Raw genomic sequence first — 25,978 nt, 5'->3', positions numbered from 1 at the left:
CTTGCTTGAAGATAGAATGATCAGGAGGAATAACTGCAGAAACCACAGAGCTGTAATTGAGATATTTTTTTTTCTGGTGTGTATGTCCATGGTCATGTCCTGACCTCCCTCCCACCCCAAGTTAGGACAACCAGATTTATTTTAATTATTATCACAAATCAAAACTGTTATTTTGTTGAAAGCTTGACATTCTGAATGCTAAAACCAAACACACTGGTAATCTGTTGTCTCGGTTCATACACTGGAAAGAAACAGGGATAGCAATCTCATTTTTACATGACCATTTTTCAGGGTGTTTGCTGAGGGGCTATAAATTGATGCCGCCTAACACCACTATGCTTTAACTACAAACCTCAGAGGAAGTTCATGAGCAACGTCTAAAAAAGCTTTAGCAGAAATGATCTCTGCAATATAAAACTGAATTTAGAAAGGTGGATCCAAGAGTGATTCAGGTGTTGAGGGCACTGGCCCTGCTGATGCACTGGAAATCCAGCCTGTCTCGTGGTTGAAATTTGTTTACGTGAAGAGTGTGTCAACCAAAAGACTTAAGCACAGTCCTGGAAAATCTTACTGGCTGATAGTTAACTTGTTCTGGGAGATGTATGAATCCGTTCTGTGCTGTGTTTCTACAGAGGGAATTGTCTTGTGCTGCCCTACTTTCTGCCTAGGTGAGTAAACAAACTCTTAAGCCACTGAATGAAAGAGAGAAGGTATTGTCACCAGTCTGGTGACTAGTTCACCAGTGTATTTTTCTAGCTGACACTGGTGAATTTGACCTTGATGCAACATTTTTGGAATGGCAGCAATTTGGTAATTTTGGTAAACCTACCATGAAAACAAAAGACGGAACAAACCCACTGGTTTCTTGCTACAGCACTTACAGAACAAGATTGATATTTTCATTTTCTGAAGATTTCTGTAGTCATTTAAAGAGATCCATAAATAAATAAACCACAAATGGTTAGCCAGTTTATCTGGAATGGAGATGGATGATCTCCTTGCAGACATTTCTAGTGAAACACTTAATGCTGAATGTGATATAACCTGTAACAGGAAAGTCCTTTCTGACCCTGGCCAAGCAAGCAGCTTGGCTCTTTACTATAACTTGTTTATCACTTTATTCTAAACTCTTCTGAGGTCCAGACACTGTCGTCTTGATTGTGTACATTGTCATGAAAAAAGCCCTGCTTACAATCCTATTTTCCTCATTCCTGAAACCTCCTAACCTGGTTGACTTGTTGGAGTGCATTTCATGCATTCTTAGTAGATAGGCTGAGGGAAACGCCTAGTTCAGTCACAGCTAGAGGCTAGAAAGCATGTAGGGAGTTCATGAACGTTGCTTGTCTCCTCCTGCAGTCGCTGCCTGTGTATATAGCTGTACAGGGGAAGGATCGCAAGCTGCTGGACACAGTATGACCACCCCGCAAGGAGAAAATCTTACCGGTGTGCCAGAGCTTGTGACAGTGAGTTAAGGTATGAGAATTTAATGATAACTTCAATGCATGTTCACTGGCTTTCTCAAATGCCCCTTTATTTGAAAGACACTTAATGAAGGAGAATGTTTGCTTGCTGAATTATTGCTCAGCACTTGGAAAGTGGGAATTTTTTTTGTTTTTATTTTTAAGACTGATTCAGGCAGTGCGAAATAGCAAAGAGTTCCCTATCTGAAGCTATAGTGATGGGAAATCAGCAGCACAGACACGGGCTGGGAATGTGAGAAACAAAGTGTTGTCACTTGCGGTGAGCAGTCAACAACCACATCTCTTAAGCCTGTTTACCATGTAGCCTTGTCTGCTGAAGAGTGAATAACTTAGACAATTACTTGCACTGTTTTGCCATAATCCGCTCATTCTGAGAGCAACATAAGGCTAGCTGAGGCTGTTCATCCTGAGCTCCACTTCTACTATATTTTGGCAGCAGTCTGTGGCAAGCAGACTGGAAGGAGTTCTGCCTTTTTTCCAGTCTTCCTGCCAGAAGATAGAAGAGCGAGATGTTCAGGTAATGGAGACCACAGTGCTCCAAAACCTAAGTCCTGACTCTCATGTCATTGGACTCCATGTGCCCTGAGAGGACTGAGGAAACAGGTTATATCCAGCATTCGTATGACTATTTGTTAGAAAACCCAGAAGATTTTTAAGAGGAACGTGAAAGCAAGACTGGTGATTTATTTCTTTTATCAGCCTATTTTTTTTCCTAGTGTTGTAACTGTACTGTCGTCTCAGTTCACACAAGCGTTAACAGCTGCTACGTGCCAATAAATGGTGCCAAAGGAGCTTACAATTAATGTCATGAGCAACTTAAACATGTTAATAAAGTGGTATAAAGACACAATGGCTGGCTTGCAGTGCGTGAGGAACAAGAGAAATGGTCCTCTGGGCCACAGCTAATGCCTTGTAAATTGTATGCTGATGTGTAGTTGGAGCAGTGTAAGAGGAGCTGGTTTGGAGCTTGCTGTCGAGATCATCTGATCTTTCCCAACCCTCTCTCGAGCCATATGGTTGCTGATGACTTTGCCAAACTTTCACCGCTCGGGTTGGAATTTTCCATGGCAAGCATCAGCCTCCAGCTGAGCAACCAGAAAGTTTCATAAGCTAAATAGTGTGCTGCTTTCTAAAACAAGGCTGAAGAAAAGTAGTGCCTGTCCTTGTGCTTAAACTAGTTGTTTGGCTGAGGTGTGCTAGTTCCTGTTCCCCTCATATGCCTTGGGAAGGTAGCTGTAAATCAGGAGGAACGTTTTTGGCTTAACTTCACTGCATTTGGGAAAGTTCGGTCAGTATTAAAATTTCTGAAAGATTGTCTTCCTGATCAGATAACTGTTATGGAGTATTTCCTTGCATTTCCTAACTGGTACCCAACCTGTGTGTGTCCCATCCTCACCACTGTGTCCAGGTGGACTGGAGGCTGGTGCTGGGGAAAGGATGCAGGAAAGGCAAAGCAGCTGAAATCCTAAAATGAGGACTGAGGAACTCTTGAGTTTTAACACAAATTGGTAGCTGTTGAGAGGGGATTAAGGCTAGCTGTGGGAGGGACCATGATGAGGGGGAGAACTGAACAGAGTATAGGGGGGAGGAAGAGTTAACACCCAAAACCAGATGTGAAAGCGAACGGTAAATGTGGATGAGAATTCTATAGATGAAGGGAGTGCAGGAGTTGGGAGAGTTTAAATGTCTGGGGAGGGGGCAGTGGAGAGAGAAAAAAAAAAGAGGATAAGGGGAAGAAATAGGCTCCCCCTCAGCTTTGGGGGTTGGGTGACTAGATTAAAATGACATATATAATTAAGGATTGGATTGTAAGGATTAGTCATGAAAAGGGGGGTGGATTATGGCTGGATAATGTTAATCCCACATTTCCTAATGTCTGAGTACTTGACTTTGCAGCCTGAATGGTCTTTTCATGTGTAAAAAATACAAACAATTGGAGACAGCCATTGCAGATACTTCAGACACACAGATGAACCCAATGTTTGTTGGGAAACCTCTGAGGATTGAGAGGGTTTATTAGAAAAGAAATATCATAAATATATAGGATTGGGCTAATCAATGCTTCCCATTGCAGGGTTAGGTGGATTGAAACACAAATCCTATGATTCTTTAGGTTTTGCATGATTGACCAAAGGTTTCCCTGGTGTCTGAAAAATAGCAGCCTCCTTATTGCTACCAAGGTCAATCAATTATACTATGCCATGTGATGAGCTGACAGTGGGACTGAAAAACTGAATAGAAACAGCAGGCATTTCTCACTGCATTCATAGTATGAGCACTGCTAAATATGATTTTGATTACAGCAGAATTTGCGAGGTCTGGCTATAGAACTAGCTCCCCTGCGGCCAGAAACTGCACAAATGCATAAAAACGAGGTTTTCCCAGTGCAAGCGGAGATGTTCCTTGCCCTACTCTTACCATATCTGGCAGCAAAGATTTTAAGGAGAACAAAAAGGAGTCTTACAGTCTTCTGTTGACTTCCTGCAAACGATTTTAGAGTAATTTCTGCCTTAAATCCTTAATTTCTGGTTGAGCTACAGCATATTTTATCAGTCTTGCTACCAAAGCTTAAAGCAACTGTCAGACCCACTGCCTTTCTAGGTAAGTTGTTCCCCACCCCCCCCAAAAAAAATATATAGTAAATAAGTTTTAAAAGGCTTTTTTTTATTTTAATTTGAAGTTGAGTGTGTCTGTCTGTCTAACAGGTGAAGCAAACAACTACTCACAAAAATCTTTTCCTTGTGGAGGTGTGCGCTGACAAGTCATCAAGGTACTTTCCCTTATTTTAATTTATTATTTTAAGCTTCAATTAGTCTTTTTTCTTTTTTATTTTTTTTCACTTTATCAATATACTTTTTGAACAATGCAGAAAACAGAATTGAATAAAGCATTTTGATACACTCATCCTGAATGTCATCCACAGCTACTGCCACCTCTGTATTTTGTCTAATTTACTTGTTGGAGTGCTACAGTTCCTTTAGTATCGTTCCATCCTCAGGGTATTTTTGCACAGTACCATATTCTAGGCCCAGGGTTATAAAGATGAAGGCAGGGTGAGAAACAGCAGCTGGTGGACAGAAGTGTCCATTTTATTCTGCAACAGAGCCTGTGCTATGGCATTAACCAGTAACTCATACGATGCTGATACCCACTAGGTCCATTTACTGCTTTCAAGATGCACTATCCCTTAATAACGTTATATATTGCATAGTGATATCAAACATAAAGTTCAGCAGCAAAAGATGCCGTTTTGAGTGAGTTAGATAAGTATAACTCAATTTATCTGATTGGGACAAATGCAATTCCATCATGATTCTGAAAAAAGTAATGCATATTTAATAAAAGATTTCTCCTTTTGTTATGTTCCTGAAGTATTTTGCATTAGGAGGATATATTAAGGAAATCAGAAAGAAAAGGTGAGTGACAAGGGCAGAAACCCAGATAAAGGATCTCATTTTACCAGCAGCAGTTCTTCTGGCACTACCAGTTTCAGGAGGAAGATGGGCTCATGCTGGCTGTGTGATGTAAGTTGAATAGTACTTCTTGTACCACTCTATTTTTTTTGGCAGGAGCTGCTCGTTATTGAAAATGGAGGAAACAAGGAAGCTCTCTCCAAAGCCATGTAAAAGCAAAGAACCCGTGAAAACAGAATGGGGGTCTCAGAGTGTCGTGTTTACATATTTCCAAGGGGATATTAACAGCGTGGTAGATGAACATTTTTCTAGAGCTCTAAGCGGTGCCAAGAACCCACAAGACCTGAGCATGAAGCACAAGAGCGAGACTGTTGTCCTGAAGAACGGTGAGCCGGGGTGACTAGCTCTCACTAAGAAATATAAGATGCAATGTGCTGTGTTTTCTCATGCATACCTTGTCGATGAATAGTTTGGAACTGTGTGCAAATAGCAGCAAAATCATGCTTTGAAAGCACTGGTTTATGGAGCAGAGACTTCCTGGATAAATCCCTCTCTTTGCTGGGATACTTCCCAAACTCTGCACGGGCTTGCTGGCAAGACCAGGTCCTCATTTTCCAGCTTCTGTCACTGTCAGATGCAGTAAGTGCGTTATGGCTTAATTTGTTGTCTTTTGCAAAAAGAGATTTGTCTAAGCTTGCAAGTGTTAAAACTTGGTCTATGCCAATGGCCTGTAATAAAAAAAAATGTATAATATTAATTTGAAAGCATAAGTGGTGGTGATTTAGCCTGCTTTTGGTATTAATTTATTATTAATTTTTAAGATAGGCAGCACTAAAACTGAATATATAATTTCAGTAAAAATGAATATGCAGTCTAGGAGTGTTTCCTTAGAAATACGTTGGAATTTGCCTTGGGGGGGGAAAAAAAGCAGGAATTGATGAGACTTCAGATGCTTTCTTTCTCTTTTTAAGTAGATAGCATGTCTCCCCATCAATGGAATTTCTCTTCACATTGCTCCAAACCATATCCTTCATCTTCTGCTACAAGCATGTCAAACTCTGGTCTGAATTTTTCTGCTGCTGGTATGGCAGGCCAGTACCAGCCATCAGCTCTGCGGAGTCATCCAACTCAACCTGCAGATCTGTGGCCCTTCCCTTCGATCGGTACTCCCGCTCTTACCAGTTCGGTGTATCATCATGCCTTGCCTGACCTGCACGTGGTAGATGAACCGATCTCTGACAGGAAATACGGTTCTCTTCTTGGTCTTCTGCAACAGGAAAGGTGCCTAACATCCATGCAAGAATGTACCATGAAGCAACACTCAAGTCCTGCTTGTATGACTGGACCTACTGGATTACAAAATATAAGTCAAAGTTCAGTTCCTGGGGGAGGTAAGGAAATAATACTATCGCTTTATTCTTTGATGGCAACTTATGCAAAGAGACAAAATAACACAGTCTGCCCCAAAACTGCTAAAATCTGAGACTTCTTCAGCCTGGCTCATAGAAATAGTTTTCAGTAGATAACCATTGCTGAGTACTGTGGCACTTCACTTAAATGAATATAGATATTACCCATATGCTATCAAGATCTCTAGCCTGTAGGTAACAGGCATGGTGGCACTGATGCTCCCATATTATTAGAAAGGGGTGCCTAGGTAAGAGCCCTGAGCAACTAACTTACTACTTGTGGCATTAATGATGCTGTGAACACGAGATGTGAAATTGCAGCCCTTATCAGAAAGGCTGGGTGTTTCTCTCCCTTCCCTAGTCTCAATCTGCAGCTGGAAGGATGTGGGCAGGGGGGCTGGTGGGCCAGCCTTGCCTCACCTCATGGCTAATGGCTCTCTTCCATGAAGCTGTGCTGCCCTGTGTGTGTGTGAGAGAGAGAAAGGCTAAGACTGCTCTCTGCAGTAGAGTTTCCAATCCTAAAGCAGTTCACACCAGAGTTGCAAAGATTGTTTTATTTATTATTAACAATTAATAGGAATCACAATCCTGATGTGCATCAGGACTAAAGTCCATTTCCTAGGCGCTTACGTACCTACAGCACCTGGGGCTGCTGAATGGCATTGCTCTCTTGTGAATAATTTCTGCATTTGAGAAGTTTTCTGTGACCAAGCTTCCTGGCTGGAGCCTGGGTGCTCAGCTAAGGTACAGCTGCATTGCTGCTCCTGGGCGTTCACGGATGGCAGCTTGGCACTGGCTTCCCAGAAAGTGGGTTGTGAAATTGTTTAGGGAGTCTGCTAGAAAAAAACAGCACGTGCTACCTGGTGCTTCTAGATAAAAAGGACCAGCCGTGTGAAGAAGTGATCACGAGCCTTTGGTTTTGAAAAATAACCAGCTGCAAAACACCTACTGGTTACCCAGTTTCTAATCTGCATCAGCAGGAATTTGGCAGGACATGAGCTAAAAGTATTGTTTATATCTGCATGTGGTCTGGTCCGCAGCTCCTCTTTTGAGGCTACACCAAAGCTTTGTTGTTATAAGGACCCCAGCTGTAGTTGTGTTGCTAACTTATTCCTACTAGAGTGCCTAATGCATGCCTACCCATGCATGGAAAATGCAAATTTTCTGCTCATGATAGGTACCTATATAGATTTAGCTGAAACTATACGTATGTGTTTCACAGGCATGCATACTAGACTTTTTTCAGCTATTAAGGGACAGTCTAATTGCTTTAAAGACACTGTCTGGGTTTCTAGGACTTCATTTAAGAACACGGGTAGGTGCTCTCTTCCCCAAGGGGGCAATGTGAGCCTACCAAGGTTTTCGAGCCTGAGGAACTGACTCCTCCAAAAAAAAAAAAAAAAAAAAAAAAAAAGAGATGTTTCATGAAACTCGGGTCAATAAGGGGAAATAACACTAACAACAGTCAACTTGAGTTCAATGTTTCAGAAAGGAATTGAGTGAAAAATTAAAAGAAAGGAAATGAAACTGCCTGATGTCCCACAACCACCTGCAATTAATGTATTTTCTTTAGGCATGTTCGCAAGGCCTTTCTGAATGTTTGGGGAGCCTCATAACACCACCTGTGTAACGCTGTACATGTGCTTATCGAGCAAACCAAAAAGAATAGATAAGCAACTGGCCTGTGCTCACAGGGAGCCTTTGGCAAGTTCCTTGGATGTATGCATCTAGTCTGGCTGTCAGAGTCCCTGTTTCTTGGCTCTGTTAGATATACTCCTCATTGCGCTGTGTCATGTTTAAGAACAGCTGATATTTATATTTATGGAAGTGTATATTTCTGTGCCAGACAGCACAGAGCTCCCCAGCACCTGTGCTATAGGCTGGGCTGCAAAAGCACAAGGTTTCTTTAGGAACTGCTTCCTACTTTTAGCTCTATGCTGAATCTCTGCTCATCTCCAGTATTTTTCTTTTCTTCTTTTAAGACAGGAAAGCAAACTCTTACCAGGGCTCAGAAAATCCCGGTACAAGTGCAAGCCATGCCACTGCAGGTGAGTAATGAAGCTAGCAGGTTTGGAAAAAATTAATGCTCACTTGTAAAGGATAGTTGCCTTTCTTATGCACAAAGGATTAAAGCTGGTTTTGTTTACTTCCAGACTGTATTTCAAAATTTGCCTTTCCCTCAGAGATACTACCTCCTAAAATTACATTAACCAGAAAGAGGGAAAACATTCTGTTAAAATGAGATGAAGTTAGAAAAATCACATCTACCTTAGTTTTTGTTGTTGTAGCATCAGACTGCCACTTCACAACATGCCTATTTTTCACTACCTGTCCAAGTTTCAAATCCCAGAAAGATGCCAAATGTAAGGCGGTGGATTTGTCATAATCTTAGCTGAAGAAATGTACTGTCTTCCCTGCTGGTGAGGCACAGTTTATGCTACATCTTTCTGTAGGACTTATGTTTGTTGTGTGTCTCTAGGGGTGTTGAGGTGTAGCTGTGGAGTTTGTGGCTTTGCAGCAGGCTGCTCTTTGCTTTGTATCTCAAGCATCCAGGTCATGCTGAGCTCCCTGTTTGACCTGTGTGCTAGCTCTGGTCCATTTTTCACCAGCAAACCTACAACACTGCTAGGAGGGTAGTTCTACAAAATTATTCCCAAAGTATTTGGGCTTCTGTGTTGTTCTTTGGTCTGTATCCTGTATCTGGGAGGTTACCCTGATGCTGGTTCTTTGATGTGCAATGTTTTGGGGAGACCTTGGATGGGTCATTCTGGTTATTCTAGTAAGTGCCCTCTTGCATCAGAGAAGACCAAAAGGTGCAATTTTGTTTGCACAACATCCTAAGGGTTTGCATGGACTATGCTGTTTGACAGTCCTGATAATGCTATGTCTTTCAGGTATTCAGATTCATGACAGAAGACGGGATTTGTACTTCTAGCAACAGGACGTTTCTACTTTATTCTGACAGAGAAAGTTCTTGCCATGAACTTTTATTATTTGCAACTGTGAATCAAGAAGAAATGAACTGCAGCTATGCCATGCTTTTTCTTTCAGATGGAAGAATACACATACTATTTACTATTTTAGGAATGAAAAATCTTTCTCTATTCAGTAAATAATTTCTGATGGTTGTGGTATTGAAGGTATTGAACCTAACAGACTGTTTGTTGTGAAGAAATGTTGTCTACTTACGGCTTTTTACACTTAAACCTCTCTGAAAGGACTTTCAGCACTTTTTATTCATTCTTGATAAGAAGCACAATTCTATCTTGGAGGGATGCAATTAATATAAATTCATTGCTGCAACTTCTTATCTTGATTTGATATCTCCATAGTGTTTAAAATAGTATTAGACTGTGGGCTCCCTTTGCAAGACTTCAAGACAACCACAGGCCACCAGAGAAGTACATTACTGCACTTCCCAAAATATAAATATGATAATTTGTGGCCACAAATGCAATTCACGGAGACATTCTTCAGAAACTACATAAGCTTATGCATGAAGGCTCTGTTTTGCCCTCATAATGTATAATTTTCTGGAAAACAATAATTTAACTGTAGATCTGGAAAGAAATCTAGAAATCATTGGATGTGATTAAAATCCTACTATGAGCAAAAAGCTGGAGCTGGGAATGTTTTATTTTCCCAGCCTCTCTGCAGGTAAAAAGGAACTTTTTTCTAAATAAATTGTGTGATTTTTTTTTTTTAATAATTATACTGCAGGGCTCAGCCATCTGAACAAGGTGATTTTTGATATATATATATATATTTTTTTTTTTTTTTCAAAATTGCCTTTCTTCTCTTTTAACTTTACTAATACATTTCCAATTAGTTCTTTTGTTATTACATCCACCTTTCCCAGTTTTTTAAGGCTACATGGTAAAATAATCTGGCTTCCTCTATGAGTCAAAGCAAAGATTTCTGCACTGTACTCTCTACATCTCCCTTACCAATTTGTGTTGTAAATCCATTGAAGTTATTTCTTTAAAATTTTTGTCTGCCTCTGCCATCCCCCCTAAAAGAAAATGCTGAAATGATTTATCCCTAAGGTCTGTAAAGACATATAACAATATATTTAAATGCCTTTAAAGTTTAATGCTTCTTGAAACAATTTGGTCCTGTGCATGTCGCAGAAAAAAATATTCAAGGTGAATTATTAAGTCAGTATTTCTGGTGAGCCAACCACCTAGAGCCAGACAAAGTGTGTGTGGAGAGAGTTGGGGGTGGAAATGTTTTTTTAAATGCATGTCTCTTATTGCAAGGACATGAGACATCAGTGCTTCTGCCTTGACACCAGAATGCTTCAAGCTATTGCTGCAATGCCTGGCAATGTTGTCGTCCTGCCCCTGTGCAGCAGACCTGGCAAAAGAGAGCAAGTGCCTGGCCAGCCTGAGGGTATCTTATTTATAAAAAGCCTACAATATATATTATTTCTTCCTCGACAATATTGTTTGTCCAGAATGTACTGTTTCTTGCTTTTCTGCTCAGCCTTGCGACGTGTCCCTGATGCTCTCACACTGCTGTTATGCTCTGATGACAGCATCTTCATTCCCATTCAGAATGGGTGCTCTTTTGCTCAGAAGGGCTTGGCAAGCAGCGCCCTGCATTCAGCAGCTACCATCTGGCGCTTCCCACGTTTATTTTCAGTTCCCACTCTGAATGCAGCAATCACTTTGGTGACGGGAGAAGAAGGGATGCTTGGTCTGTGCCCATTTCAGCAGCTTCCGCCTCCCTGCATGCTCATGCATCTCTGCAGAGACTGCTCCAAAGGACAGAAGGACAAACGTGGCCTGGGCATTACATTTTCTGGTAATTTACTGACCCTGTAGGAAACAGCTATTTGCCTTCATTTGGGTAGTGTGTAAGCTCACAGCATTCTGCTCCAGCCCAGGATTATTTTCTTTGAATGGATGGCTTTCCTTCCTTCTTTTTGTGATGATTGGGGCAGCTGAGATGAGAACTATGTGCTCTGTGAGTATGAACACTGAGAGAAATCATCTATCTCTTGCAAGTATGCAAGTATATTTGATACACATATCCTGTGGGGAGTATGGCCTTTTTTTTTTTTTTTTTTTTTTTTTTTTTTTTTTTTTTAATAAGCCAGCAGAACTGTTGCACTTTTTAACCATGCATGTCCCTGGACACAGACATTTGCAGGGACAGGTGGCCACATTCCAGCTCCTGCTCTGATGGTCAGATAAACTTTGTGGGTGGCTGGGAGCAGTGTGACTGGCTTAGCTGCTCCACCCTGCTTTAGTCACTTGTGAGCAGCGTTAAAAATAGTCACGGACTGTGGTGACAAACAGGAACAATTCTTTCACTATTAAAGAAAAACCTAAAGGTTAAAAAAAAAAAAAAAAAAGAAAAAGAAAAATAAGGCAGGAATGCTACCAGGTGACTTGGCCACAGCCATCTTATTGATTTTAAAGCTCTCCACCAAGCAGCCCTGCTCCTGTTGAGCAGCTCTGAGTCTTGGGGGAAGGACAAGCTCTGGCCAGAGCAGGCCTGGCATGTCTCACACCTTTAGTTCAGACAGCTACACTGCTACAAAGGTCAGGAAACGAGTGGTGGTAGGTTTCCATTTTTTTTTTTATTAAGAAAAAACTCTCCAAGCATCAAAGAAAACAAGCAGTTTTGGGAAGAGAACAGTGAATTTATGGCATCCTCCCTCCCCCAGCATGGAGAGAGAAAGCAAGGGTAGGAAAATCTTGTGATGTGAACAGAGGCTTTCATCTTCACTTGCAAATATGGGGTAGGTGAGCTCCTGTGCCCAGAAGCTACCAGGAAAATGGCGGCTGAGCCAAGCCCTGTGTGTGGCGCTCTGAAGGGCTGCCTCCTCTCATGCCATTTCCAAGCGATCCAGAGAGCTCTCCCCTGCCTTCTCCTCTATCTTGGAGGGTTTCAGCAGAGAAGCACTGCAGGCTGTTGGTTTTAGTGCCTCAGGGGCTGGGTGCTGGGACTTGTTCCCTGTTTTGGTATCACATGCCGTTTCGGAGGGCTGTGTGTCACCTCAGTGACAGTGCTGCTGTGCAAGCAGCTCGGCTGTGGTCGCATCATCCAGATATCGTGGTTTCTTTGCTGAAGAGGTGCAAAGGTGCAATTGTGGGGGGGTGGCAGCAGTGTGGGGCCCTGCTGCTCCTGGGGCTTTTGCATGGCTGCAGCTGGGGCAGACCTGGCTGGCTGGAGCTGGATAAGAGCCAGCTGAGACGGGGCAGTCCCCAAAGCATGGCATGAAGAGCGCACCCCATCCCTGCTGAGCCACTGCGACTCCTGCTGCATTGCTTGTCAGCAGCCACAGTGCCCCTCAGCGTGCCAGCTTCCTGCAGCACTGCTGTCCCCAAGCTGACCTGAGGTCTTTGAGCTGTCTCCATGTGGTCAGGTTCCATCACTCCATGGGTTTTTCGGGTCCTAGGGCGCAGGGGAATTGGTGCAGACCTGTCCTGGTTGTGCAGAAGAGCACCCAGCTCATGCTCACAGGAAAGTGCAAAGGTTTGCATCATCCTGTGCTCTTGCATCTCCATCACAGGCTCTCTCAGCCTGGGCTTTGCAGACTCTGCGTTTCAGCCTGAGCAGAGCGAGCTCTGTTTTCCTCATGTCTTTATTCACCTGGCAAGTGCTAGGTAATGGGCAAGGTAACATAAACAGGAACAAACAATGCTTTGTACACTTCCTACAGACTACCTTTCTGCCTGGGTGAGGCATAAAGTAACAACCCTCTCCCAGCCACCAGGATTAAAGGTTTCTATGCTCAGCGTTATAAACCTCTTGCATTAGCTCACAAAGCCATGTATTTACCAAAGAGAAATGTTACTCTAGGTAAATCCCTCTGCCAGCTGGAAAAACAAATTGAGTGGATCGAAGGAAACTGAATGTACTGAACACCCAAAGGGTGTCTCTTGTAATTGAGCACAGCCTAGAATAATCCTGGGCTGTCGCAGCTGTCGCAAGCTGCCTCCTGTGTCTGGCCGTCTGTGAGTGCTGGCCCTGCTGGGGAGAAGTACTCGGTGTGCATTGGTGGTGGCTGCACCCAGGGCTCAGCAGAGTCCTTGTGCTCAGAAGGCATTGCCTCTATGTTAAGGAGCAGGTCCCTGTCCATCCCAGAGCCTCCACCACAGTGCATTGCTACAAAGGAGTTTTCCACCAATTACTTAAACAACTTTTCTCCTTCTTTTTCTGTTCCTTGTTGTTCTGTCCCTTTGCCTTGCCTACCTGTCTTGTATCCTTGCTGAAGCTAATTTGGTCCCCACTATTGCAGATACCACTGGAAGATGCAGTCAAAGGATAACACCTTTTTTTGGCCTTTCATGTGATTAACTCTCTCTTGCTCTTTAAAGATTGGTTCCTATGAAAGCTTTGCTTTCTTCCTCTTTGTCTTGATTGTTTCTCCATACATATCTAGCCATGTAGACAGACAGTGGAATCTCTCTAAGGTCTCTTTACAGACAGTGCAGACAAAAAGAGTTTGTAGGCCTGAACATCCCACCCTGAAGTATAAAACTGATCAGGTAAACCACATCCTAAAAGTCCCTTGTCCTCTTCAGTAATTATGAAGAGACCCTAAAAGGTTTTTCTCTTGGATAGAGACACTTGAAGGAGAACAAAATTTGGGGAAGCATAACAAAAGGCAGCATGACACAATCTTGGCAGAGCAACTCTCTGTTCATCCACAGGCTTCACAGACCCTATCCAGCTCCTGGTCCCACAGAGCAGCCTCCATGTCCAGCTGGTTCTGGCGGTGGCTCTGGAGACCAGGACCTCTGGATTTTTACAGTGTTGTGTAGGAGTATGGTGTAACCAGAAACATCAGGTCTGGATCTTCTCAGGAAGGCAGGAAGGACAAATATCGCTTCTTGTGAACTACCTAGATATTATCAATTCTCAAGAGAGTGCCGGATAAATGATATTTAACAGACGTCACCATGTGCAGCTCACCAGGGTGAGGAACGTTGTGTGCAATCTGGGTACTGAGCTCAACTCGCTCCAGAGAAAAACACCAGGGCTAATTAAAAATGATGGGTAATTAGATTAGTACTCCAGCTGGACTTTTTGATGCATAAAGGAGGTTTTAAAACATAGAATAAGTAGATTTTAAGGAAAAAATCCTGACTTCAGTCAAGCTACTGCATAACTGAGGCATTTAAGCCATGTTATACTAACAGTTCCATCCACCATGCATTACCTGTTGATGCTAGCTTAGCTCCACATTTTAAGAAGAGTTTAGCATCAAATACTCTTTTCCCCTCCTAAGGTGTTGGCGGTAGGTGCTGACTGGAAGCGTGCAAAGAGCAGCTAGGCATGATTTTGCTCATGAATCACAAAGGTCCTTGCTAGAGGCACAGCATCAAGGAGCACAGGGTGTTGCAGGTAGCAGGACCGTGCGTGATTTACACTGAGTAAAAGGGCTGGGGCAGGAGGGGCAGGGGCTGTTTCCAGTTTGCTGTATGAAGACTCCAAGCACCCACTCATTGATCTCCCTGTTTGCTGACGGAGCATGAAACGATTGCCAAATGCTTGCCCTGGGTGATTTGGGTTGTCCTGCCCAAGCGTGGATGCAAGCAGAGGTACCCTGTTCGTGGGTGAGCAGTCACCACATGCATCCCAGCAGGATGCTTTGCTAGCTTTGGGGTGTGTGAGGAGCATTCCTGAGATGCAGGTGTCTGATTCTGGGGCTCTCCCTTAATGGGGGTGTGAATTCTGCTATCTCTTACATGTCTTATATCTGGGCACAATCACTGGGTACATAGGTAAGTGCCTGGTGCCATCTCTGCTTCGCTGCAGCAGTCCCTGCTTAGAAACCCAGTGTCTGCCTGCAGGCTTGTATTGGTACCCCAAAAAATAGTTCTTCCTTCTTGTTCCTCACACAGGAAAGCAGCCTGGAAACACTGGTGAGAAATAACTGTCTGGGAACGAGCTCTGGAATAGCTCTGCGGGGCGCTCGCACTGCCGGCTCTGCAGCAGGCTGTCAGGCTAAGCTTTCTTAGGCATTTTTCCCACACTGACAGGCCGGAGGGCACAAAACAACTGTCTAACAGTGACTAATGAGAACTGCTGCCTGTCTCCATGCAGAAACACTTGGGAAGGGAGGGGTTTCAGGGAAATAAGAGCCTTCTCTGTTGCTCCTCCTTGCCTGGGAACAATGCTTTCTGTGGTTTGCAAACTGGGGAGTGCTTGAACCTAAAGTCAGGTTTATGCCCCTCTGCACACGCATTTCCCCCATCCTTCATGTACACAGCTGAAACATGCACAGAAATTCACTTTAATCCGACTGAAAACCCAAGGGTCTTCTGGCCTGGTTCCACTTTTTATGTGTATGAAGGCAGCCACAAACAGCGGCACATCCAGTGGTTCATCCGGAGCTTCGGCAGTGCCAGGACTGCCCTTGCCTCTGACTTTGTTTACGTCAATAAGAGCAGGATTGTTGCACATCTCTGTCGGCACAACCAAAGGAAAAATTAGTGCATCTCATCGCCCTGGCTCAACTTGAGAGGTTCTGGAATTGTGTTCTGAATCTTTTTTAGCAATCTTGAAAGCAGGGACAGAAATCTGTAATTAAATCAATACATATGTAAACGAGCATCTGCCACAGAACCAGTTTAACTTCTTTGTGTTAAACGTATTTCTGTTGACGCATTATTTGTGACATATTCCTTGTATATAAGGCTGTTATTAAACTGGAATTTTGCTTGATTTAAGCAATTAAGTGAGTCAAGCCGTACAGCTTCCCTTGTCTATGCGTTTGAAGGATTTTTTAAGCTGTTGTGTTGGCTCTTGATGTGTGTTTTTGAGACTGCTCTTGGTTGACAGCTACTTTCATGATTATTTAGAAGTAGGTTTGGGTAAATTTTGCAGCTGATAATCTGTCAGTTCTAAGGTTTTCACAGTGGTTGGATATAAATCTAAGAGCCCTTCTCTCAAGGCTGCGTTTAGGTTTGGTTTGTTGCTGTAGGTCTCTACAAGCCCTTCCTCTGAAACCTCAGCCAAAGTAACAGTTTCATTAACTCCACTCTGTCTGCGGGGGCTCTAAACACAAGTAGCTCTATTTCAGTCATCTGGCATACAGTAAAAGTCCTGAGAGCAGAAAGCCATTATGGCATGAAAGAAGATGTTGTTACTCCCCATGTAGGAAGTGAGTCTGGTTGTGCATTTCCTGAGTCCTCAATGTTGCCATTTATTTCTTGGATAAATGTGATTCATTATTCTTTGTTTCTTTAAAGGGCCTGATTCAGGGCTTGGACCTGCAGTCAAAACAGCAAGGGTCACCTCTGGCTGCTTGTGTATATTATATTGCTGTTTGATATTGCCAGTGCTAACAGCAGTGCTTTGCATGCCTGAGGACATGCAGTGTGCTGCCACACACGCTGTTAGGTTTGCCACTTGTTTGTGGGTGGATTCACTGTGCTGCCAGTGACTGTGATGGATATCTGGTGCCTGGGTGAAAAATGCAAAGTTCTGATGCTGGCGTGGTAATTCCAGGAGGCTCCTTCAGGACAAGGCTCATCTGCACAGAATGAAAAGATGCTTGCTGATCCCAAAGACTTTAACATTTTTCATGGTCTGCTGCATTGAACATTACATTTGCTGAACAGACAGCAAAAGAACAAAAAAACAAAACGCAAGAATAAGGAATGGCTTGAGGTAAGGAATGCAAATCCTGTCCTCCTGCCTGATAATAAAACAAGAAGATATTTGGAAAAGCAAACTGCAAAGCCCAGTGGAAGAGAGGTTATGCAAAGCTTGTGCATGCTGCTGGTGCCTGCATGTGCCATAGTCCTCAAAAGGAGGCAACAGCAGACTGCATACCGCAAGCCAGGTCCTGGCTCCCACAGCGACCGCTGCTTCCCCGGGAGCCGCACTGCATCCCAGAGCTGCCAGCAAGTGGTGCAGCGTGGGAAGCCGACTTCCCACCAGGTTTAGCCTGATAAGTGCTACATTGCTGTATTGCATCAGCAGGACTAGTGAATTCGTGCTGTTAAGGAAATGAAAACTGGAGAGTGGCTCAGCAAGGATCAGACAGCAGGGCGCAACAAGGGGAAGGAAGTGTTTCTGCTGCAGTGCGTAAGCAAACTGTGGTGCTCCCAGCCCTGGGATGCTGGAGAGCCAGAGGTACACACAAGGCTCTCCTAAAGGCAGTGCTCTTGATGCAAACCCTAGTTTAGGTAATTGCAGACGGATTTTGGTGGGACTTTAATTTTCTTGACTATCAGCTACTGTTGGTGTTGGGCACCAAACCTTTGGTGTCAGTGTAAGGTGTCTTGTGTTCATGGTGTCCCCTGAGCTCCAGCAGGGCTGGCCTGGCTCAGTTGTTCAGGCTGCATCACAACCCAGCTCTCAACCTGTTCACAGATGCTGGCCGCAATTCATCCTCACTTCCCTGGTCTGTGGACTTCAGTGAGAGCCCAGCTGCCCCAGCCTACTACATAGGTCTCGGCCTGCCTTTTGTGAAAGCATTGCAGGTTTTCGGGATGTGGCCACACTCCTTTGGTACGTCTCCTCTGCCAGGGGTGCACAGCACACTCTACCACTCACATCTCTGAAGGAAAACATTCGCCCCTCCTGAGCCTGCACTGATGTCTCTGGAGCTTGACAAGGGGAGCTTGGCTTTTATTTCTCTTTGGATCGCATCCCCCAAGTGTCAGGGTGAAAAAGAGCCCTGTGGGACCGTGCTGTTGATCTCCATGGTTAATGGGCTGCCCTGCACAGCATGTCCTGGCAGGAGCTGCATTGTGTAAACAGCTGCTCAGCATCCACCACTGCTTTTGTGTCTGGCTTGAGGTTAATTGGCTAAATGTGCTAATTCAACAAATGAGCTGATGTTCTGGGTGCTTTGATTTTACTGTGGGATTCTCATTACCTAAGTGGAAGTGGAGGTTTCACGGCAGGGAAAGCTGTGCTTGTCTTGCTGCTGGTGGAAGGGTTGTCCTGCCTCTGCCCCGAGGTCCTGGGTTGCATCTGATGGGCACGAGACCCCAGGAGACAGCAAGAGGTGCCCTGGCAAGCTTTGGCATGCTGTGATGGCAGCTCATGTCCTGCCCACATACCCCACTGGATTTCTGCCTGGAAGGAAACCCCAGTGTCCCCCCTGACAGCCATCAGCTGAGGTTTTGCTGGCAGTGGGGATTCAGGAAGCCTTGACAGGCTGTGAAGAGGCCTGAGGGTGAGGAAGGTCAGCTGGGTGGAGATGCTTCACATCTTCTCTCTTTGAGCTGAGCTACGTGAGGGAGAGTATTATAAGCCTTCCTGGGACTGTACCAGAATCAATCCAAGCACTTGCAGGATTATTTGAAGACTGGGGCTCGTTCTTAGAGACCTGAATCACATGCTTCTGCCCTCAAGGACAAGCTCAGTGTTTTTTCTAGCGAGAGCAGGCCAAGAGGTCATTTCTACCACTAAACTCTTCGGAGGCCGTTTCCAGCATCAGCCAGTACTCGGAAAATGAGCCTGGTAAATATTAAAAGAAGATTGTGTAATTGCCTGGTTTTGTGGTTCGTTATAGCTTTGCATGGGTGGGCATTGTGGTGTGAACCTACTTTCAGTTCCATTGATGTTCTTGCCGTGCAAAATAAAAGAAAAAAACCTAAGCGGTCCCTTTCTGAAGGTCCTGACGGGCACCTCAGAGACCATGTGCTCAGATGTTATTTCATGCACAGAAAGAGGGAATGGGGGGAAATTTGCCTTCCTGCACCAAATGTAGGCTTCTGCTTGGAAGCTGCTGCGGCACGTGGCACTGCCAGAGACCTTGCTGGTCTTGGGGGATGGCTGGTGGGGAGGAGACGTGTGTGTGTGCAGCAACACTGGGGCTCAGTATCGTGCTGCAATACCAAGCTGCTACAATATTGCTGCTGACTGCAGAGGGTTTGCCTAGTTTGTTGATAATTAGGGGGAATTCTGCACTCAGAAAATCCAAAAGCTCACTCATGCTCCTCAGCAGCTGTATCTCTTGGGATGCTGAGTGCAGCAATGGAAGCCAATTCCCCTCTGAAATCCTATTGTTCTTCGGGCAAGAGCTAGCACAGTGACTCTTTTCTAAACCCGATGTGTTGGTTTGCTTTTTTTCCACCCCTGGATCTTCCCCAGCAGCAGAGATGCCCCACCTCTGGTGAAATACATCCCAGTTGACTTCTCCAGGGTATCGCGAGCATCCTGACTCAGACTACAGCAGCACAACCCAACAGGAGCCACATCCCAATGGCCCATGGCAGGCATGAAGGAGTCTGAGGGAAGGAGCTGGGATGTTTGTGGGGTTTGCTTTAATTTCTCTCAAACCACTCAGCCCCATTTCCAGCACAGCTGCCCCAGGTTACAGTCACAGGGCTGACCACACTCAGCACTTATGTGGGTAGGTTTTCTCATGGCTCAGCAAAATGGTGTCAGTTTCTTGAGAGCAGCATGTTCCTCTTCCCCTCCCTGAACACAATCCTTTTCTCTCTCCTTATGGTTCTTGCCATTTGGGTGTTTTCCTTCAACATGTTCTATGGGTTTTCCTTTCATGGTGTTTTGCAGCAAGAGAGGGATTTCTCAGGGTTTTTAGAAATCTGCTGGGGCAGTAGGAACATGATACTGGGATGTTAGCAGGAAAGCTGAGTCCCATGATTCTGCAGTTTGCTGTAAGGATCTGCCCCTGCACATGCACCCAGAGCTCTGTGTCCAATTTAAGGATGAGTGGGGTAAGTTTGCAGTAGCCTTTTCCAGATGCAGCTTTGCTCCTCCAGTGTGATGTGACCCTGGGGAGGCTGCATATGGCTAGCTCTCATTTCCTTTCATGTGGGTTTTTAGCCCCATCCTGCTGTCCCAAGGGACTCCAGGCACTGTCTCATTTCACCCTGCTCTTGCCAGGATGTGACCATGACCGGGGCTGGGTGCTGGGCTCCCAGCACAGCAGCGCCCTGCAGCAGCTGCCTGGGTGCGAGCCTGGCCCCTGTGGTGAACACGAGGCAAGCTGACGTCTCCCAGCCCACTGCAAGCAGCCTGCAAGCTCCGAGAAGTGTTTCACATCTGCTGGTAAGACTGACTTGTACCCAGAAACTGCAGTGAATTTGGTCCCAGTGTCAGAGGACCCTGGGGTGAGGCTGCAGCATTTTCTGCTGTTGCGTTCCTGGAAGGACGGGAGATGCCCGGCTCCCCACCAGAGCTGTGATTCACAGGGGCTGCAGCCACTTCTTGGAAATGCCTCTTCTCTGACTTGGGGAGCTCTGGGGGAGCTCTGGCCTGCCTAAACCCTCTCTGCTCCCTCCCTTTGGCACCTTGGGGAAGGTTGATGTTGCAACAGTGACATTCACAGCGATCAGCAGCAGTACACACACAAAGCACTGGTCATGCCTGGGGACAGCTGCAGCAGATCTGCCAACCTGGACTCCCAGCCCATGGAGGGGATGCTCCAGGGCCATGGTGTGGGCTGAGTGGTGGAGAAAGAACAGGGTGTTAAAATGGTCTAAAGCCTGCCTGGGATAGGCTTCCATCAGCTACAGACTGCCTGCACTGAGCCCCTTCTGGTCACAAAACTCAGGTGATGGAGGAGATCTTGATGGCTCTGAAAATAGCTACTTCCCTTAGGAGGGAAGTTGCTGGGGACATCACAGAATCCTTGCAAAGCCGCCTCCACACAGCATCCTGACCCCTAGCTCACCCAGCTGCCCTCTCTCAAGCCCAGCCAGAGACATGGGTGTGCAGCAGGGACCCACTGGCTGCCCTGGCTCAGGCTCCAACCTGCTGTCTGCAGAGCCAGTGCCAGCTCCCATCCATTGCACAGGCATTTCGGTGGGCAGAGCCAGCATCTCCAAGCTTTTCCTGGAGCCTTGTGCCTTCTAGCTGAAGGCAGACACCCGAGGAGAAGTGGAGCTGCCTGAGAGGGGTGGGCTTGGCTGGGGGTGGGAGCAGGATCTCAGCACTGCAGCTGCCTGTGCCATCAGAAGTGCAGGGGCTGGCTGAAAAGGGCAGAAAGGAGCAGTGGAGGTGGGCTACCTGATGCCGTGCCTTTGCATGGTGTTGTGTGAGGCCACGTCTGTTGACCTCATTACTCATTTTCAAGTGTGAAGCACCCTTTGCAGAAAGGATGCGTAGCCCAGATAGCTCAGCAGGGTGCTCAGCTTTGCTTCTCTCACCCAAGGCCCTAAGAGAGAGCATAAGGGACCTCAGAGCCTGCAGCGGCACAGAGCTCAGGACCCAGAGCCTCCAGTGCATCCAGCTGAGAGCCCATGGCCATGCCACAGCTCCTCTGTGCATTCCTCTTTAGAAAGAGAAACATCCTACACACCCTCACATCAATGCATCATCCTGCTGCCACACGGCCATGGAAATGTCCTCGTCTGCCCCAGAGGGCTACGGGGAGAGGCTGTGCGTGGCCCCTGAGATGCAGGTCTGACATTTGTCACCATGCTGCTGACATTTTCCTCTGCAGAAGCACCCTGAGGTGACGTCCTCATCCTCGTGGCTGGTGCCTCCCACTGATACTTTCTGCAGCAGTGGCTCCTTTGCCTTGCCGTGCTGGAAGGAGAGAGCTGACCCTGCAACTAGGGCTCAGCCCGAGAGATGCCCTCCCATGCTGGCAGGGTGACGGGTGCATGACACCAGGCCTGAGGCCTTCAGGGCTGTTTTTCTTCTATTTCAACCTCTGCCTGTGTCATTTCCTTTTAATTTCACTAGAGAGGCAATGGTGCTCTGATCCAGCCAGACGCTTTGGTTTAGCCTCAGCATGGCTGCAGCAGGGATGGGCAGGGGAGGGAGGGGAGCCGAGGAGTCAGTAGATGGCAGAGTTGTTTTAGCATCCACTCTCTGCCGCATCTCTCGCAAGCTCACAGGGATTTTGTGTTGGATTTGTTAGCCAGATTGCGTCCCAAGGCTCGGGCCATTGCAGCGTGGCCAAGGAGCGAGCTGTGGCCAGGCCTGCTGCAAACCAGCCAAGGCTGTGGTGCTGCAGCATGGCCAGGACAGGGCATGGGCAGAGGGCTCCTGGCAGGCACAGCAGCATCCACGAGCCCAGCTCAAAGCTTCGCTGCTGCCAGCGCTGAGACCGAAGCGCTGTGGGTTACCATTGCGGCGTCTGTTGCACACGACTGAAGGCAATGCTACCCTGCCTTTGTGTTGCTCTGTGAGAGATTCAGGATTGGTTTTGCTGGCTCAGGACATGTGTGCATCATGTTGCTTGGGCTCTCAGACTGAGCATCTATTAGGGAGCGTGGCAGTGTGTGGGTTTATATGCAGGTGCTGCCTTCTCCAAGGTATGGTCAGTCCCAGCCAGGGGCTAAGGCTTTTCTCCTTGTCTGCCCCTCTCAAGGCTCGTCCACTTGGCAGCTCACCCTTGCAATCCTGCCTCCTGTCATTTTCAGCAGCATGACTCCCGTTCTCACCTAGGGGCTGTGCAGGATCCCAAGGGATCCCAGTGACCCAAGGGGATGCACGCTGGGTGTCTCCCAAGCAGACACCACTTCTCCCACTGTCCAGCACTTCTAGGGGGACCCCTTCAAGTAGACTTGGTCACCATCTTCTCCACAGTGTCTAAATCCTACGTTAATGCAAGAGGAAACATTAATAAGCTTTAACAACCAGCCTTTTCAGCCCCTGCTGTCACCACTCAGAGTGTGGCCGATCTCACATGGAGTGATGAGACAGGAGCACAACACAACGTGCCTTTGCTTTCCAGCTTGCCTGGTGACACAAACCATGCGGCATAGGCAGACAGAAGCCCGAATGGCTCCAGCAGCAACTTGCTACCTCTGCCACCTTCCTGCACAAGTACTGCTTTGGAGGGTTGGGGTGGCGCTGGAGGAATGCTCAGAGTGGGAGAGCAAGTCAGAAGTTTAAATTAAAGGCTGCCAAATCAGCTTTGGATGATTCCCCATTGTCTGATAATTTCACATCCTGAAATCTGGCCACGGGCTGTGACCCCTTCCTTAGGTAGAGACCCTGACCTAGGGGCATTTCTCACCCAGGTGGCGGGGACCCCTGTGGGGTAGTGGGAGCTGAAGGGTGGGTGGCCCTGTCCTGGTGGGCACTGCTGACCCCCACAGCAGCCGCATTCCTCCTCTCCTCCCTGAGACTTTTGTTTTGCTCACCAGTCCCACACAGATGAAGATGCCGTGGCTGTTTTGGTCCTGTCCTGGGCTGGAGAGCCGGGGGCGATGCACAGATAAAGCTGGGCCCCCCCCCACCCACCCAATGGCACCCTGCCGTGGGAGGCGGCCGCTGGGTGCAAAACCTCCCGTGTGCTTTGCTCATCCCCAGCGCGTTTCGCTTCGGCTTTGATGGCTCCGGGTCTCTGCACCCTGTGCTGGGCAGAGCTGCTCCCCGGGATGTGCGGGGTGCTCCTGCCTTCTTCCGTGGTGACTCACGCTTGTTTGGCAGGGCCAGGGCTGCAGCCTGCCCTGTGCCAAGCTCTATTTTTAGGAAGCCAGGAGAGGTAGGTGCAGCCGTCACTGCAAGAAGTTTCTAGTGCCATTTGTGGTTTCACGGCTGCAGCGAGGCTCTGCATCAGCAGTTTGGAGATGCGCGCTCTCAGTGGCTCAGTACGGCAGGGCTGGCATCACTGCCCAGATGTGGCGAGAGCCACGTGCCCCTCCGTGCTCTCCATCCTCCAGGGGGGCTGGCTCCTCTGCCTTACCTGGCTCTGCACCCCCCCTATCCCCTTGGGAAAGACCAGCTTGGAGTGCATCCAAGGGGCTGGGGGAGAGGACAGACAGTGGGAAGGGCACAGGAGATGACAGCCCTTGGAGCAGGACAGCTCAGAGGGAGAGCAGCCCTGGCGCTGTCCCCTGCAGCCTTTCCCTGTTGCTCTTTGCTGCTCTGCAAGGTGGTAGAGAAGGGGCAGATGTCCCCTCACCTGTCTGGGCATTGGCCCCTGGCTCCTTAGCCCGGGCGCTCCCCAGCAGCCAGGCTGTGTCACAGCCCAGGACGGCTTGTGTTCACACCTGCTGGAGCCTCACAAGGTTGCTGACCTCCACATGGGACTCCATGGGTGAAGGACACCACGAACAACCAGGCTTCAGCCTGCCATTACTGCAGTAGTGGCTACAGCCAACATCTGCTGTTCTCTTCCACAGGGAGATGTGACCACCACGAGTATTGACCTCGCCTCCTATCCTTGAGCCTGCCTCTTGCTGCTCTTCACTCTGGAGCATTCTCTAATTCATACAGTTAAAGAAATGAACGGAAACTGCAATGTAACCTTTCTTTCTCCGGATGCTGGTGATGTTTTCTGTGACGTTCTGGCCCCGTCTGTCCCGTCTCTCTGGTGACAGGCGTAATCCTGAAGACTTGGGAGATATGGCAGAAGGAAAATCTAAAGAAATGGCAAAACAAATCATGGACAAGCTCAAATTTCCCTTCTAACCATAGCCCCGCACTGAAGGGACAAATTCAGGTTTCTCTTACAGGTTCCCTTTTGCATCCCTCCCACGACATTGCAAGCAAACTCCTTTTGTGACTCAGAATAAAATCCTCTTTCTGAATCTATTGTTCTTAGTACTTCACAGCACCTGGCTTTTGTTAATTGTAAAGAGTATGTGGGGTGAGCAGCACAATTTATAGAGCTAGTTATACGAAACCACAGCAGGCACCCAAAAAAATCACTCTCTTTTCGTTAGCTTTCACCTTACTGCATTCAGAACTGCTCCCAGCCTTTGACAGATCACTGTGGCAGGCAACCGGATATTTTCTCGGTAAACAAAGCCGAGTGCCGAGTGCAGTGGAGACAATTTGCTGATCAGCGGAAATACCGCAAGTAGGTCAATAGGAATGCAAGCGATGGATCACATTTTCCCATCGTCTCACACAGGCGTTATCTGGCTGGAGGAACCGTGCCCGTTTGGGTGCGCAAGCAGACGGTTATGGTTATGTTCGGAGAGTTTGGGGTGAAAGAAAACCCTTTTGGTTGCTCAGTGCCGGGCTTGTCACCAGGTGCGGGTGAACTTCACCTGCCCTGGGGAAGTCTCACATAGGCAGGCTCTTCCCTCAGGCACTGGGTCCTCCTCTGTTGCCTATCAGCCCTTTGGACCATGACCCTCTTTTACCTCTCTGCAACACTCCCCCAAGCTCCTACAGCAGCCAAGTGGCCAAGGTTGTGCAGCCACGACACAACCTGACCTTGGCAAGAGATGACATTAGCTTTGAGGATTCAGAGCCTCTTGCCCCATCCCTACCATCTCTGTGAAGCAGTAACAGAGCACCTACCAGGCTTCCTGGCATTGCCCAGCAGAGGTAAGGGCATGGCTCGACGGGGCTTTGCCTTGCCCAGAGCTCAGCCAACACCTCCTCATCGATTTGGGCTCCTGCCCACAGCAGAAGCCACCACAGGACCTGGTGATGGGGGCTGGAGGAGATGGCCAGGACTGGGTTGCCAACACAAAGCAATGTTTTCCTGAAGAGGAGCTGCCAGCCTGCCCTCCCAGCGAGGCGTGCTGACGAATCTCTGCCAGGATCCCCCCTGTCATAATTTCCACCCCGTCTTTTTTGTCAGGGTGCTGGTGACTACTGAGTACGGGTTTCCTGGTTTTCAGAGCAAGCTGGCCAGCCCTCTGTCGATGTTTCATGTTGGGGATGCTGAAGGGGAGCCGTTCCTCATCCTCACCGAACTTCTGCCTCCCCAGCCAGGTGTGTGCAACGTGGCCAGAGCTGTGCTGGGTTTTTCCGTCATTACCTGCAGCTTCTTCTCATTTCAGTGAAATGGTGATGGGTGACTATCCAGAAA

At 47.1% G+C, this 25,978-nt stretch overlaps 1 protein-coding gene and 1 long non-coding RNA gene across 5 annotated transcripts; both read left to right on the top strand.

The window, feature by feature from the left end:
- Positions 1-1,265: 1,265 nt before the first annotated feature.
- VGLL1 (vestigial like family member 1) lies at positions 1,266-9,919 on the top strand. 4 transcript variants are annotated; one of them, XM_084534269.1, is made up of 7 exons: positions 1,288-1,473; positions 4,187-4,251; positions 5,051-5,280; positions 5,869-6,057; positions 6,171-6,285; positions 8,286-8,351; positions 9,198-9,919. In XM_084534269.1, exons 3-7 carry the CDS (start codon positions 5,070-5,072, stop codon positions 9,211-9,213), a joined length of 597 nt encoding a protein of 198 aa, XP_084390395.1. In that variant the 5' UTR covers positions 1,288-1,473; positions 4,187-4,251; positions 5,051-5,069; the 3' UTR covers positions 9,214-9,919. The 4 variants fall into 4 exon arrangements, with proteins under 4 accessions (XP_084390393.1, XP_084390395.1, XP_084390394.1 ...); XM_084534268.1 differs by having other exon boundaries at positions 5,866-6,057; XM_084534267.1 differs by having other exon boundaries at positions 1,266-1,473; positions 5,869-6,285.
- Positions 9,920-19,639: 9,720 nt separating this feature from the next.
- Positions 19,640-24,740, top strand: LOC311443795. The gene is made up of 3 exons (XR_014697501.1): positions 19,640-19,964; positions 20,134-20,298; positions 24,333-24,740. It is a non-coding gene; the product is annotated as an uncharacterized lncRNA (long non-coding RNA).
- Positions 24,741-25,978: the final 1,238 nt, after the last annotated feature.

This window comes from Aythya ferina (genome assembly GCF_964211825.1).
Source record: "Aythya ferina genome assembly, chromosome: 13".
Taxonomy (NCBI): domain Eukaryota; kingdom Metazoa; phylum Chordata; class Aves; order Anseriformes; family Anatidae; genus Aythya; species Aythya ferina.
The sequence above is the reverse complement of the archived record's forward strand: the minus strand, read 5'-3'. Positions and strand labels throughout refer to the sequence as shown.